Source organism: Spermophilus citellus (genome assembly GCF_964194105.1).
Source record: "Spermophilus citellus genome assembly, chromosome: 9".
In the NCBI taxonomy this organism is placed as follows: domain Eukaryota; kingdom Metazoa; phylum Chordata; class Mammalia; order Rodentia; family Sciuridae; genus Spermophilus; species Spermophilus citellus.
Genome location: NC_138191.1, coordinates 62,323,023 through 62,338,001, shown reverse-complemented (window position 1 = coordinate 62,338,001; position 14,979 = coordinate 62,323,023). Strand labels below are relative to the sequence as shown.

Here is a 14,979-nt window from a genome sequence, read left to right as displayed (position 1 = left end):
TGCCTATCCAAGATCAAGGGAGATCGTTCCATACTCTAAAGTCTTTTTAAATTTCTTTATTTAGGATTCTATAGTTTTCATTGTATAGATCTTTCACCTCTTTCATTAAGTTGATTCCCAAGTATCTTATTATTTTTTTTTTGAGGTTATCATGATTGGGGTAGTTTTTCCTCATTTCTTTCTCAGAGGCTTTGTCACGAGTACAGAAATGCCTTTGATTTATGGGTGTTGATTTTATATCCTGCTACTTTGATGAATTCATTTACTAGTTCTAGAAATTTTCTGGTGGAGTTTTTTGGTCCTCTAGATATAGAATCATATCGTCAGCAAATAGTGCTAATGTAACTTCATCTTTTCCTATATACATCCCTTTCATATCTTTCGTCTATCTAATTGCTCTGGCCAGTGTTTCAAGAATTATATTGAATAGAAGTGGTAAAAGAGGAATCCCTGTCTTGTTCCAGTTTTTAAAGGGAATGTCTTTAATTTTTCTCCATTTAGAATGATGTTGGCCTGAGGCTTAGCATAGATAGCCTTTATGTTGTTAAGATATATTCCTGTTTTCCCTATTTTTTTCTATTGTTTTGAACATAAACGGGTGGGTTATTTTGTCAAATGCTTTTTCTGTGTCTATTGAGATGATCATTTGTTTCTTATCTTTAAGTCTATTGATATGATAAATTACATTTATTTATTTCTATATGTTGAACCAACCTTGCATCCATGGGATGAATCCGACTTGATCATGGTGCACAATATTTTGATATTTTTTTATTCGATTTGCCAGGATTTTATTGAGAATATTTGCATCTATGTTTATTAGAGATATTGGTCTGAAGTTTTCTTTCTTTGATGTGTCTTTGCCTGGTTTTGGGATCAGGGTGATATGGGCCTCATAGAATGAGTTTGGAATTACTGCCTCTTTTTCTACTTCATAAAATAAATTGAAGAGTATTGGTATTAGTTCTTCTTTAAAGGTCTTGTAGAACTCGGCTGTGTATCCATCTAGTCCTGGGCGTTTCTTGGTTGGCAAACTTTTAATGGCTTCTTCTATTTCCTCACTTGATATTGGTCTGATTAAATTGTCTATATATTCCTGACTCAATCTGGGCAAATCATATGAGTTAAGAAATTTGTTGATGCCTTCAATGTCTTCTATTTTATTGGAGCATAAGATTTCAAAATAATTTCTAATTATCCTCAGTATTTCTGTAGTGTGTGTTGTGATATTACCTTTTTCATCATGTATGCTGGTAATTTGAGTTCTCTCTCACCTTCTCTTCATTAGTGTGGTTATGGGTCTGTCAATTTTATTTATTTTTTCAAAGAACCAATTTTTCATTTTGTCAAGTTTTTCAATTGTTTTGATTTCATTCATTTCAGCTCTAATTTTAATTATTTCTTGCCATCTACTGCTTTTGCTGCTGGTTTATTCTTCTTTTTCTAGGGCTTTGAGATGTAGTGTGAGGTCATTTATTTGTTGACTTTTTCTTTTTTTAAGGAATGAACTCCATGCAATGAATTTTCTTCTTAGTACTGCTTTCATAGTGTCCCACAGATTTTGATATGTTGTGTCTGTGTTCTCATTTACCTCTAAGAATTTTCAAATCTCCTCCTTGATGTCTACTGTGACCCATTGTTTATTCAGTAGCATATTGTTTAGTCTCCAGGTAATGGAGACTTTAAATTTTTTATTCTGTTGTTCATTTCCAACTTCATTCCATTATAATCTGGTAAAATGCATGGTAGTATCTCTACTTTTTTGTATTTGCTAAGAGTTGCTTTGTGACATAGTATATGGTCTATTTTAGAGAAGGATCCATGTGCTGCTGGGAAGAAAGTGTATCTGCTTGATGCAGGTTGAAATATTCTATATATGTCAGTGAAGTCTAAGTTAGTGATTGTGTTATTGAGTTCTATAGTTTCTTTATTCAACTTTTATTTGCAAAATCTATCCAGTGGTGAGAGAGGCATGTTAAAGTCACCCAAGATTATTGTGTTGTGGTCAATTTGACTCTTGAACTTGAGAAGAGTTTGTTTGATGAACATAGCTGCACCATTGTTTGGGGCATATATATTTATGATTGTTATGTATTGTTGGTGTATGGTTCCCTTGAGCAGTATGTAAGGCTATTGTGAATGGGGTAGTTTTCATAAAGTTTGTCCATCTTTATCCCTTTTGATTAATCTTGGCTTGATGTCTATTTGATATGAGTATGGAAAACCCCACTTGCTTCTGCAGTCTGAGTGGTATGATTTTTCCCAACCTTTTACCTTCAGTCTGTGTATGTCTTTTCCTATCAGATGAGTCTCCTGGAGGCAGCATATTGTTGAGTCTTTTTTTTATCCAATCTGCTAGCCTATGTCTTTTGATTGGTGAGTTTAAGCCATTGACATTTAGGGTTACTATTGAGACATGGTTTGTATTTCCAGCCATATTTGTTTATTTTTGTTATTTTACTTGAATTGGTTTTCCTCTTTGATTAGTTTTTCCTTTAGTGTACTACCCCTCCCCCCCCTGCTGATTTTCATTGCTGTTTTTCATTTCCTCTTCATGAAATATTTTGCCAAGGATGGTTTGTAGTGCCGATTTTCTAGCTATAAATTCTTTTAACTTTTGTTTATTGTGGAAGGTTTTTATTTCATCTTCAAATCTAAAGCTTAGATACAAGATTCTTGTTTGGCACCCAGTATCTTTCAGAGCTTGATATATGTTGTTCCAGGATCTTTAGCTTTCAGAGTTTGTGTTGAAAAATTTACTGTTATCCTATTTGGTTTTCCCTTATATGTAATCTGATTCCTTTCTCTTTTGGCTTTTAAAATTCTCTCCTTATTCTATATATTTGGCATTTTAATTATAATGTGCCTTGGTGTGGGTCTGTTGTGATTTTGTACATTTGATGTCCTGTAGGCTTCTTGAATTTGGATTTACAATTCATTCTTCATGTTTGGAAAATTTTCTAATATTATTTCATTGAATAGATCGTTCATTCCTTTGGTTTGAACCTCTATGCCATTCTCTATCCCAATAACTCTTAAACTTGGTCTTTTTATGCTATCCCATATTTCTTGAATGTTCTGCTTGTGGTTTCTTATCATTTTTGCTGCGTGGTCTATGTTCTTTTCAAGATGATTTATTTGATCTTCGTTGTCTGGTATCCTAACTTTCAAGTGGTCTACTATGTTGGTATGCTTTCATTTGAGTTTTTAATTTGGCTTATTATTTCTTTCATTTCAAGGATTTCTTTTTTCTTTTTTTAGAATCTCTATCTCCTTGTTGAGGTGATATTTTGCTTCTTGGATTTGTTTATGTAGCTCAATGTTGAAGTGATCTTCCACTGCCTGTATTGGTCTATTATGTCTTCTTTGAGATCCCAAAACATTTTACCCATGTATATCCTGAAATTTTTCTCTGTAATTTTTTTCTGCTATAGCTGCCAATTCTTCTAATGATGTGTTGTCTTGATTTGTTTGTGGTACTTTCTTCCCTTATCTTTTTATGTTACTCATGTGTCTTCCTTTCTAGCTCTGTGAATCTGGTGTGTAATTGTTTTTGCTCTATAGATTTGTAGTGTTCTTGTGGGTTCCAAGATCTCTCCTTTGTGGGAAAGGACAATGTTAACAGATCCCTATATCAACAATACATCACCTATAAACAAATTATTTTTCTTAAGATATTTATTAGTCTCAATGTCCAGAAATGTTGGATTTATTTATTATTTGAAATATAATCAGTAGTTTCATAAAAGGTTATAGATTCTGGTGGTGGACAATGAACTGTGGGTCAGGCATAGGATGATATGCTGAGAGGAAAAGATGTGAGGATATAGAGTTAATATATCTTAGGAAATGAGAAGAAGAAATCTAGTGAAGAGGGTTAGTAGCAGGAGAATAGATAGGAAGTAATTTTGGGTAGACAATTATGTGGAAAGACAGTAGAGTACACAAAACAAACACACATATGTATTTAAAAATACAGGATGTAAAACAGTAAAATTTGGAGGGTGAAGAGAAAAAAAGAGAAGAAAGGGAAAGAAAGAAAGAAAAAAGAGAGAAGAAAAGAAAAAAAGGCTTATGCAATTCCTCTATATTATATTATTCAGGTGATTCGTCCTCAAAGTTCTATTTCATGCAAAGTTCTTGGTTTCACATATGTTGGGGATGTAAGGGCCAGAGGATAGAAAGGTAAAAGAGAAAGAAGAAGAAGAAAAAAAACACTCCTAGGATCTATTTCTTTTTCTTCCCATCCAGTAGGTGTCTCTGCCCTCAGGATGATATAGGTAACCAGGGTGTGAAGACTGGACCTGGTGTGGAGTGTCTGGAAGCAGGGAGTGCTGCCCACCAGTCCCAGCAGGGAAATAGCACCTCACAGGTCTTTCTCTGCAACCACTCATCTGACTTGAGCCCTTGGTATCCTCTCCCTCTCTTGCCCAGAGATTTCCCAGATCCTTGTCTCTCTGTTATGCTCCAGACCTTCGTCTCCCCCCTTCTCTTACTTATCAGGTCCCAACTGTGGGACCTCTCATCCTCAAGCTCATTCCAGGGGGATGGCACCCTGTTCACACTACACTCCTGTGCAACTGAGAGCTGTTTTTGTGTTGGGTGGCCACTGTGTCGAGTTATGACTGCTGCAGGTGGAGGGGACTAGAAATCGGGTACCTGCTCAAATGGCAATCCGAGACAGCCATGCCCACCAAAAAATGGCCAGGACGGTTTTCCAAGTCGGTCTGCCTCCAGTGCCAGGGTGTCTGGTGAGGTGGTGGGAGCTGGGCAATGGCCTTATGCTGTAGACAGGCAACAAACACATGACCTACATGGGAGCAGCGCACAGTCTGGACTTCTGCAGAGGTGCCTATAGGTATTTTCACTAAGCCACCTGTGAGCAGTGCCTGAACTAGAACTGCAGGCTTTGGGTCCCAAGTTCAGAGACCTACTCAGGCCCAGAGGCTCTGATTTCTGTGTGGGTGGTCGCAGCACTGGTTAATTCTGCAAAAATCCACTGTGTAGGTGGTCCTCCCACACTCTCTAAGATGCTGTACTCCATCTAGGTGAAACCCCGTGGAGAAGCTGCCCATCTGCTCTCCCAACTTCACACCACAGAGCAGCCAGAAACAGGACTTCCTGTATTCCGCCATCTTCCTCTCCTCTGCCTTTCTATTGTGACATGTGTACTGGTTTATTTTGTATTTTCCACAGGTAGGTTATAACATCTGTACATATTCATTATTTTATAAATTAAATACTAGTAAGTATTCACACTTTCTACATTTTTCTTTTATTCATAATACAACTTAAAGATATTCCCCTACACATAAACAAGTCCCCCATTATTTAAAATGATTATAGAGCATTATTCTGAAAATATGTCCTATAATTTACCTTGTGCATACCTCACAGAGAAACTTTAAGTTGCTTCCAGCTTTTTGTAATTATTATGACCTTGAAATGAGTAAACCACTACAATTATAGTTTTCAATTTGGTGAAGAGATCCATAAGAAAATTTCCTATATTTAGAATTGCTAGACAGAGGTATGTGCATTTTAATTTTTGATGTATATTATTAAAACTTTTCTTCACTACCAAAAGAAGGCAAAACTATGGACTTTACAGTTTTATTTTGCATACTGTTTTTATTAGGTAATTTAAAATTTTTCTCATGTTTCTTTCTGCTTAAATAATGCAATTGTTAGTCACGTCCCACAGAGCTCATCACAACTTAGATATCTCCATGACTCAAATATGAATTTCAAATATTTTCTTCACATTGCTATTTATCTTTTTGCTTTACTTAAGTCTTTTCTAGAAATTATATCATATTGTCTTATCATTTCTCATTTCTTTAATTCAATAAAGTTTGTTTCTCTTGGGGGTAGGCTCTGATAATCTTTGATAATAGCTTTTTATATTTAAACTTTTCTGGAATAAAATTGATATTACTCAAGCACCTTCAAATGTAGCTAGTTAAATAAAAGATGCCTCATTTTCTAATTTCCTATCAAGAATCCTTAGGTTATTCACTAAAACTTGCGCATGGCACTCAATATTGAACCTACTGATTTACCATACTTAAGGTTTTCTATAAGGAAACCAATGCCAGCTGCAATGTAGAGAATCTTTGAAATACTCAATTTATTTTCCTCTTCAGATCTTTCAATCTCTTCTTTTAGTTGATTTATCTCTTTAGTTAATGCCTCAGACTTCTCTCTAAATCCCTCAGTAAGCAGTTCTTCTTGGACCTATAAGAGAGGAAGAGTCCACTTTTGAGAATCCCTGGTTATTAACTGTCAGAGTTCCGGATTTAACAAGTTCAGCAGTTAACACGTGTGTCTATTTCTCTACTCCTTAGAATATTCTTTGATATTTCCAGACCTTTGACCTGAAGAGGGGGAGTACCCAGGGCTTACACACTTGTGAGATTTCCTCACACTCACTGGAGGTGGGGAGGAATTGTATCCCAGCACAAAGGATGCTGTGTCGGGGAGAATGAGGTTGAATTCTGATTGATTCTCACATCCACCAAGGTGGCATGGCTGTGACCCTCTAACAGTCATGGGAAATGCTGCCCTTGTACAGAACACTGGTCATCAAGCTCCTGGTCGTGAGACAGGTTTGTTGTACTCTACTTGTATAGAAGAATCAGGAAGACATGGAAGCAAGTGGAGCAATTTCTGATCTTTCACTGTCCTAATTTTATATGAGGCCAAATCTGATTCATACAGACCAGAAGGATCTGTTTCAGGGCTCTTGGATGATTGTGCCAGAATCCTCCTCAATTGGGGCACATAATCTCAACAAAGAGTAATCCTCCACCAGGGGGTTACCTCCAAAGTCTATCTATACACAGTGTTGAAGTCTCTTAGATTCATAGGCTTCATTAGGATCCAGGTGCACTTGAGGTGTCTGTGTCAGTGAAACATTTACCTTCTGAGTGTCCCTTTGGAATGCTGTCTGTATCTAACATTTTGTCCCATCCCATCCTGAGGAAACAGGCAGTGTCTGTCACATCCTGCCAGGCCCTGTAGAGTCTCACCTTCAGCTTGTGCTCCAGCACCCTTTCCTGCTCTCTCAGAATGTTCTCTCTTTCTCTCTCCATCTTCTCCTTAAGCTGTTCCACATTTTCCCGGAAGCTCCTCTCTTGGGCCTCCATCCTTTCCTGCTGCTCCTTCTGCTGCTGTTTTAGCAGCTCCTGTTCCTTCTCAGCTGCCTCCTTCTTGGCCCGCTCCTCTGCTCCACAAAGATTTTAGAAGAGAGAAGAAACAACAGGCTTGCATTCTAGCCTCCTAGGTTAGCACACCAAGGTGATTTCAGAACAGGCAAGAGGGGAATCTCTCAATTTGCCCAATAGCCACAACAGCAAGAGTATGTTCCACCATGCGACCAGCGCACTGGTTTCATTAAAGAGGTTCGTGGCATAAAAGTTAACTAGTGAGATCAAAATAAAACACACAGACTCAAATACCTTTTCTATGACCAGGTCTGAAACGGCTCTCACCTCTCTGGCTCACACCTCAAACCACCTGGTATGGCAGCAAGTCTTACTCAGGGCTAGCAGGAGAGAGAGAGAGAGAGAGAGAGAGAGAGAGAGAGAGAGAGAGAGAGAGAGAGAGAGCACGCCAGGGAGTGGCCTTTTATTGGGGAACAAGAAATTCAGGAGAAAATTCCATCCAATGAAGGTCAAGGGGGGCAGCATTTCAAGGTCAGGGTCAGTGATTGGCCTCAGGGTTAGTGGTCAGTCACACCCCCACAAGGACAGGCTCTCGCACCAGGAGAGGGTGGGGAAAGCTCCGACACAGTTCAGCCAATCCGGGAGGTGCCCAATTAAGTGCAAGAATGGCTTCCCACAAGTATGTTTGCAAATGTGATGGAAAACTATTTGCTGGACTCCTCTCTTGCTCTCAGATTTAGCAGAGCCTGTGCTCAATAGCAGGAAGAAGCTTCTGGTTTTAGGAAGGTTTTCTTGTCCAGTCAGTCAAGGTCTGTGCAGGAACCTTCCCATCCTCTGAAAGCTATGATCTCCCCTGTACCTCTTTTGGCCTTCTGCCCATCAGTGAGGGCTTTATCTGACTGCAGGATGGATTTTTCTAAAGCAGACAGAGAGTGTAGGAAGCTCTGGAGGACTTCCTTTGCCTGGGGAACCAAGAACAAACAAAAACACTTTAGGTATCAAAGATCTGGTATTCAGATGAGGATGGTATTATTCCATAAAATCATAAAACTGACTTTAAAATCTGCATCCTTCTTAGTTATGATCCCATAGAGATTTCTTTCCTTCCATGTAACAACGGAAGTTGATGCTCTTTGCTAAGACATGAAAACCTTGTATAGCAGCCTCCATCCTAGCTTTGTAGCCTCCTCTCTCATGAATGCTCCCCACCTGCCACCCCAGGTTGCAGCCCTAGTCAGATGAAGGAGCAGGTCCAGAAATATATCCTGTCCTTTGTTTGTGGTATGTGCACATCCTTTTTCTCTATCTCATCTAGGGTTTCTTAACTAGGATCACATCTACAGTTTCCTTGACTGGTATCTCCCAACCTATACCATGAAACTTTTCTAGGCTGCCTTCTGAGTTTCTTTTCATCTTTGTTGAGATTAACAAATAAAAATCGTATACATTGCAGGTGTACAACATGATGTTTAATATATGTCTGCATTGATATATGGTTCCTACAATCAAGCCAATTTTCATATTGATTACATCACAGTTACATTTTTCTATATTCATGAGAATGATGAGGTCTACTCTTAGTAACATTCAGGTACACAACAGATTATTTTGTCTACAGTCACATTTGTACATCAGGTGGGCAGGACTTATTCATCTATAGCTGCATGTTATGGTGCCACTGAATGTGAACTAAAAAGCATTTGTCTTTCTGTCTGGCTCATTTCCTTTAGTGCAATATTCTCAGGGTAATCCATGTTGTCATCATTGGTAGGGCTTTTTTTTTAAAGACTGAATAATATTCTGTCACATATATGACATATATAATTGTATTATTTAATAATCACAACTGCATGGTACTGGCATAAAAATCAACACAAACACCAGTAGAATAGAATAAAGAGGTAGGAAAGAATGGAATTGGACCACTGTCATACCTTATATGAAAATTAACTAATATGAATGAAAGATTTAACATGAGACCTACAACTGTAAAATGCCTAGAAGAAAACTTAGGTGAAATACCCACTGACATTTGCCTTCTCAATGATTTTGTGCATTTAAACCAAAAGGCACAGGCAACAAAAGCAAAAATAAATAAGGGCCTATGCATCAATATAAAGTTTCTTCACAGCCCAGAAACTATCAACAAAATGAAAGGTACAATGTAAGGAATGGGAGAAAATATTTGCAAACTATTCATATGATAAGAGGTTAATTACAAAGTATTTTAGATATTCCTACAACACAACAGATTTTTTTAAATACATGACTTCATTAAAAAGTGGGGAAAGAATCTGAACAGACATTTTTCAAAAGAAGAAATTCAAATGTCAAACAGAGGGAGGGGGGATAGTAGGGGATAGGAAAGGTAGCAGAATACAACAATTACTAATAGGGCATTATGTAAAATTGTGGATGTGTAACCGACGTGATTCTGCAATCTGCATTTGGGGTAAAATTGGGGGTTCATAACCCACTTCAATCTAATGTATGAAATATGATATGTCAAGAGCTTTGTAATGTTGTGAACAACCAATAAAAAAAAGATGTAATCTTGTAACATCAAAAAAAAAATGTCAAACAGATAGTTGTAAAAGTGCTCAACATCACTAATACCAGTGAGACACAAGTAAAAACCACAATGAGATCACAGCATACCTGTGAGGGTGGTTATTATTAATAAGCCAAAGGACAACAGAAGTTACTGAGGATGTGGAGAAAAGGGAGCCTTGTAGAACAGCTGGGGGGATGTGAAGTGCTGCAGCCATCATGGAAAACAGCTGGAGGATTTCAAAAGAAGAAAAGAATTCTGAGTTTCTAAAGGCTGCCCTATCAGCTGTGTCACTGGCTGGCTGTATGATCTTCAGCCACTTACTAGATCCTCATGCTCTACATTTCTTTACTGCATAAATGTGGAAGACAGTAGCACCTAGTTTCCATGACCAATTTAATACCAGAATTAAATTGGTATTGCAAGAAAATGACCTGAAACTATACCTGGTATAGGAAGTGAATCTTCAATGTCTGTTAACAAATGGTCATCATCATCCTCAATGTTACTATCAGCACACACCCAATTACCGTTAAAATTTAGTGTTAATACACCATATCCTATTGAATATTACTTTACCCACTTGAAGTATGATACATTTTATGAGAACAAAGTTATTCCCTTCCTATTGTATCTTCTTACTTGGCCTAAAAAAACTATCATTCTGAGTAAATAAAAGAAATGATTGGTTTCACCAGAATTCCTTGTTCTAAATCCTCTCTGGGAAGAACTATTTTCAGTTTATTGAAGGGTGTCTAATGAATAGTGAATACAAAATGATATAAATGTCAACATATTGCCATTCTCTGCCTTAGTTTCACAAATGGTACTATGAGCTTAGAGTTTGTGAGGGAACAACACAGACCCTCTGACCACACTCTGTTGGCCGTCCCCCCAAATGCCCTTATTCCTTTCTTATGTTTACTCCTTTTCTGGGCACTTGCCTGTAGTGCTGCTCTATTGCCTTCTTTGCTCCTGAGTAGAAATTGTGGCCTCCAGGAACAGAGAACTCTTCTCTTGAAATGCTTAGCATTAGGGGCTCTAAATGCCACATCAGCCAATCCTGGCAGTATTCAGAAGATTCCTCCTCATTCCACAGCAAGAGAGCTTCCTTCTTTCTCTCTATGGTGTCCTGGAAGGGAAATGTAGGGGAATAAAGTGATCCAACTGAGATCCCCTGGGAAGAAGCCATCTGACAGCCTCAGAGTGGTCTGGGATATGGAAAGGAGTTGGGAGACGTGCTTCAGTCCCAGGTCTGGTCAATTCTCTGTGCAACGGAAAATTATCTTAACTTCCTTAGGGTTAACTCCAATCTCTGTAAAATGATGGAGTTGGAAGATATAAACTTGTTGGCTTATTCAGCTATAATATTAATGAAGACACAAACAGTAAAATAACTAATAAAAAATAAATTTGGACTAGAAGTAAATTTTTCAGGGAATATGGATTGCTGTGGTTGAAATTATGTACATGGACATAATTCTCCAAGGGATGAGTTGAGTATATTCTGAACAGAATTTTGAACCCTTCATAAATTATTTCAGTGAGGGTTTAAACGTGTGAGGATTCAGGAAAGAATTTTTTGATTGTTTATACTTGTAAATTACAATCCACTAGATTTCCTAAGAGATTTTTGTCGGTGTTCTGTCAGTTCCAGATGGACTAAAAGTCAAACTTCAAGTGAAGGTGCCTTTTGTCAGCAGAATTAGGCAGTCTCTGAGAGTTTCCTCCCTTGGTGTCCACACCCTTCTTTGTCCCTGGGCCTATGAATATGATGGATATTAATTCTGTGATTCTAATGTGTTACATAGCACAGGTTGACTTTAAAAAAAATGGAGAGTACTCCATAGGACCTCATCTAATCACACAAACTTTTAAAAGCAGTTTTCTCCTACTGTGGCATAAGAGGAAATCAGAGAGGCTAGAGAAGGTTTTGAAGGGTGCTTGCTTGTTTCAAAGTGGAGAGGGCTTCCTCAGAGCACCACGGTGAGAATTAAGGCAATTTGAGTCCTTATTTTAAGTGGGTGGCGCGCTGAGCAGAGCACTCACACACCCTGTGCAGACATCTGACTGTGAGCTAACACTTTCATTTCGATTTAAGCTGCTAATTGCTTGATAATTTGTTTTGCAGCAATATAAATTCAGTGCCATCTTTTAGAGAAAGGATGCACAGTATCCTGAAGAGCTCAGTTGCCCACAAAAACAAAAAAACAACAAAACCAGTTCTTTCTATGATGAGAATGATGCAAACTCTGGAATCTAAAGAATGGAGTCCAAGTCTCATTCCAGAAGGAGAGGAATCAGGGAGGATGAATAAAAAGACAATTACCACCAGCTTCTTCTGGAACTCCTGCTTGTAGTCCTTGAAGGAGTGCTCCATGAAGACTGCCATGGCTTCCTTCTCACAGGCTGCGTGCACCTCCAGCAGCTCCTGGAGTGTGTCTGTGGGGAACTGCACCCGCTGGGCCATCTGCTCACTGTAGTGGTGGGCTGTCTTCTGCAGGGCTGCTGAGTTCTCATGCTGGGCCATAGTGGTCACTGTTTTCCAAGCAAAGCATGGTTCCTTTGTTGATGGCATTTACATATGGTTCCACTAGAGTCCCCAACCCTAAGCGACATGGAGTATATGAAAAATCTTACTCATCATTTTTACAAGCTTTAAGTACACAAAGAAACACAAAACACAAAAACTCTACTTCCTCTTCTTCTACTATAGGTTCTGTTCTTCCTTTGTCCTGTCCTCCATGAATCAATCACTATTTAATAACCTTGTTTTTCCTATATATTCCTTCTTTTAGAGTTCTCACATTCACCCCATTACACAATTACTGATTGCAACCAATAACTGTTTAGTGTCTTATAGAAAAATACTTCTCTATTTAAAATAAAAAAAAATTATTAGAGGAAGTAAATGACACAATTTGTGAGTCTTGATCTAAAATTAAAATGCAAGTTTTCTTATAATAAATATCATCAGAATTTTACAAAAAGCAATGTAGAGTTTTGAAACAAACATAGTCCCATCTGCACATAGGGACTGCAGGATTGCATAGACCACATGCTCCTGAAGCCAGTACTGTTTAGCTTTGTTTTTCAAACACAATGAGCTGGCCTGGGACTCATGACCTGCTAGTTCTGTTCTCACTACTTTCAATTCATAAAATATATTGTATACTCTCATTGAGAAACATTTAATCCTATGTGACTTTCCCTCAACTTGCAGATTTTCTCTCCTTAGTAGTAGCTTCTGATGGTATCCTTAGTATACTAATTTTGTGAGATGTGTTAAGCTTCAACAAGTCCTCAGGTATGAAAACTTTAAGGAAAATGCATTTCTGTGTGTGGCATGAATGCCTGCTTCTCCACATTTCTTACAAAAGCAAACAGAATTACTGACAAACTCACAAAAGAATCACAGTGTTATCATACATACTGAATCCCCCAGAGACACGCACTGGGACAGCAGAAACTCACGATTTCCAGTGACAATGATTCCCCCTCTCAGGGTCTTGGTCTTTGCCTTGGTGAAGACATAGGAACAGAAATTTTTTGATTGCACATGAAAATTTCTTTTCAGCTGGTTTTGTGGAACTTTATCATTGTGATAAAGGCTTCTGTCACTCTTAGGCAAGTTGAAGACAAAGCACTTTTGTTTTGGAAAGAAACATCTGATACACTCTCTAGACCTGTTGGAATTTTGGATTTTTTCACTCTTTCCTGTAAAAAGAACACTCATTGAGTAGACAAGCCTGTAGGAAAAGGGATTGAGGACTTTTCTAAGAACCTTTGCCTAACTGCAGCTCCCAAGCCACTGATCTTCCTTCATTCAATCATAAAGAAGCAGTGTTAAGTTAACTTGAACATCATTTTTTTTTCTTTTTTGTCAGAACTGAGAGTCAAGGAAGTACTTTTGGAGAGGAAGGGGAGACAGATACTCATCATGGGTGGAGAAACCTATAAATCGTCTCCTTACCCTTTGCATCATGACAGATAAATTAATTATTAAAAGATTGAAACGACTGATTAATCACAAAAATTATCAGAAAGACTTTTCTGATATTGCAGTCCCATGTCATAAATAAGATGTGGGCTCTTCACTAAGGTAATGCTAGAGATAAGGACAAGATGTTGCTGGGAAAAGTAACATGAAGAGGACAGATGAACCCAGAACAGTAGAGAAAATGCTTCAAAATCAAAGCCTCAAATTCACACACCATAATTATGTCTAGAATTTCCTTCCACAGAAAACTCCAAAGTGCATTTCAATGTGATGTGTACTTCTTGAAGTTGTATTATTTTGGATTTGACTTTGTCTCATAGAGATGCTGTGGCATAAATCAGCTATGCAAAATAAATGTTAATTCAAAGAATTTATAAACAGTACTTATCTACTCTGCTAAATAGTAACATGACACAATGTAAGTTTGTGGGATAAATAAGGTGATGTTGTCAAAAAGGTAAAATGAAGACTTAGACAGTATCACTGGGTTCCGCCCCCCCATGAACGATTTATTATAGAAACATCTTTTCTCTGAAGAATGTTACTATATACTTTGGAATAATGGGTGAAATATCTTTTAAAGTAGGTCCTTACATTTCCTGTGATTCCAGGTTTACTTATTTCTAGGTTGATAAACTCTTTTCCTCAAAATACAAGGAGCAGTTAGACTTCATAAGTAACAAATATATGAGCCTTAAAAGTGATGGCATTGAGTGTAATCCTCACAATTTTTCATGGTTCTGATTGTTCTAAAATTATTGGGTACAACACTGAGCCCTAAATTTCTTTAGTAAATCTAAATCTTAGCCTCTGAAGATTATTAAAAAATAAATATGAAAATCATGGACCCCTGTCGATCATCATCACCATTAACAAGAGCCTCAATTCCAGTCTCAAATAAACAGTTATATTGAGCACTGACAGACAGGGCTTAGTTGATCCCACCTCCTAATTGAAACTCCCCGCACCAAGGCCACCCTTGGATACCTGAAATCATCTTCAAGGCGTTCTCCAGGTACTCCTCTTCTGTGATGGGGTGTCCATCCAACTTCAGTTCCAGTGTGAAATCTCAAACAGTCCAAACAAAGTCTGGAAAGAAACTTACAAACTCAGAGGAGTCCTCTACTTCATCTGGTGTGGGGTCAGATTTTGCCCTGATTAGTTGCATTAGTTCAGTCACATAGCTGGGATCCTAGCTAAGGAATGAGAAACAATTTCCAGATCACTTAGCAATAAGTTTTATGTACATTCCTTTTTTTTTT

General features: G+C 37.9%; 1 protein-coding gene across 1 annotated transcript in view; it reads right to left on the bottom strand.

The window, feature by feature from the left end:
- LOC308655514 (guanylate-binding protein 7-like) overlaps window positions 1–14,979 on the bottom strand; it is a gene marked incomplete at both ends in the record, with an annotated part of 58,456 nt that overhangs the window by 38,782 nt on the left and 4,695 nt on the right. Inside the window, 10 exon segments of the mRNA XM_081305601.1 lie at window positions 4,660–4,784; window positions 6,055–6,237; window positions 7,032–7,225; window positions 8,026–8,128; window positions 10,643–10,849; window positions 12,047–12,257; window positions 12,259–12,325; window positions 13,192–13,434; window positions 14,705–14,786; window positions 14,790–14,901. Of these exon segments, the coding sequence (XP_081161727.1) occupies window positions 4,660–4,784; window positions 6,055–6,237; window positions 7,032–7,225; window positions 8,026–8,128; window positions 10,643–10,849; window positions 12,047–12,257; window positions 12,259–12,325; window positions 13,192–13,434; window positions 14,705–14,786; window positions 14,790–14,901 (1,527 nt within the window).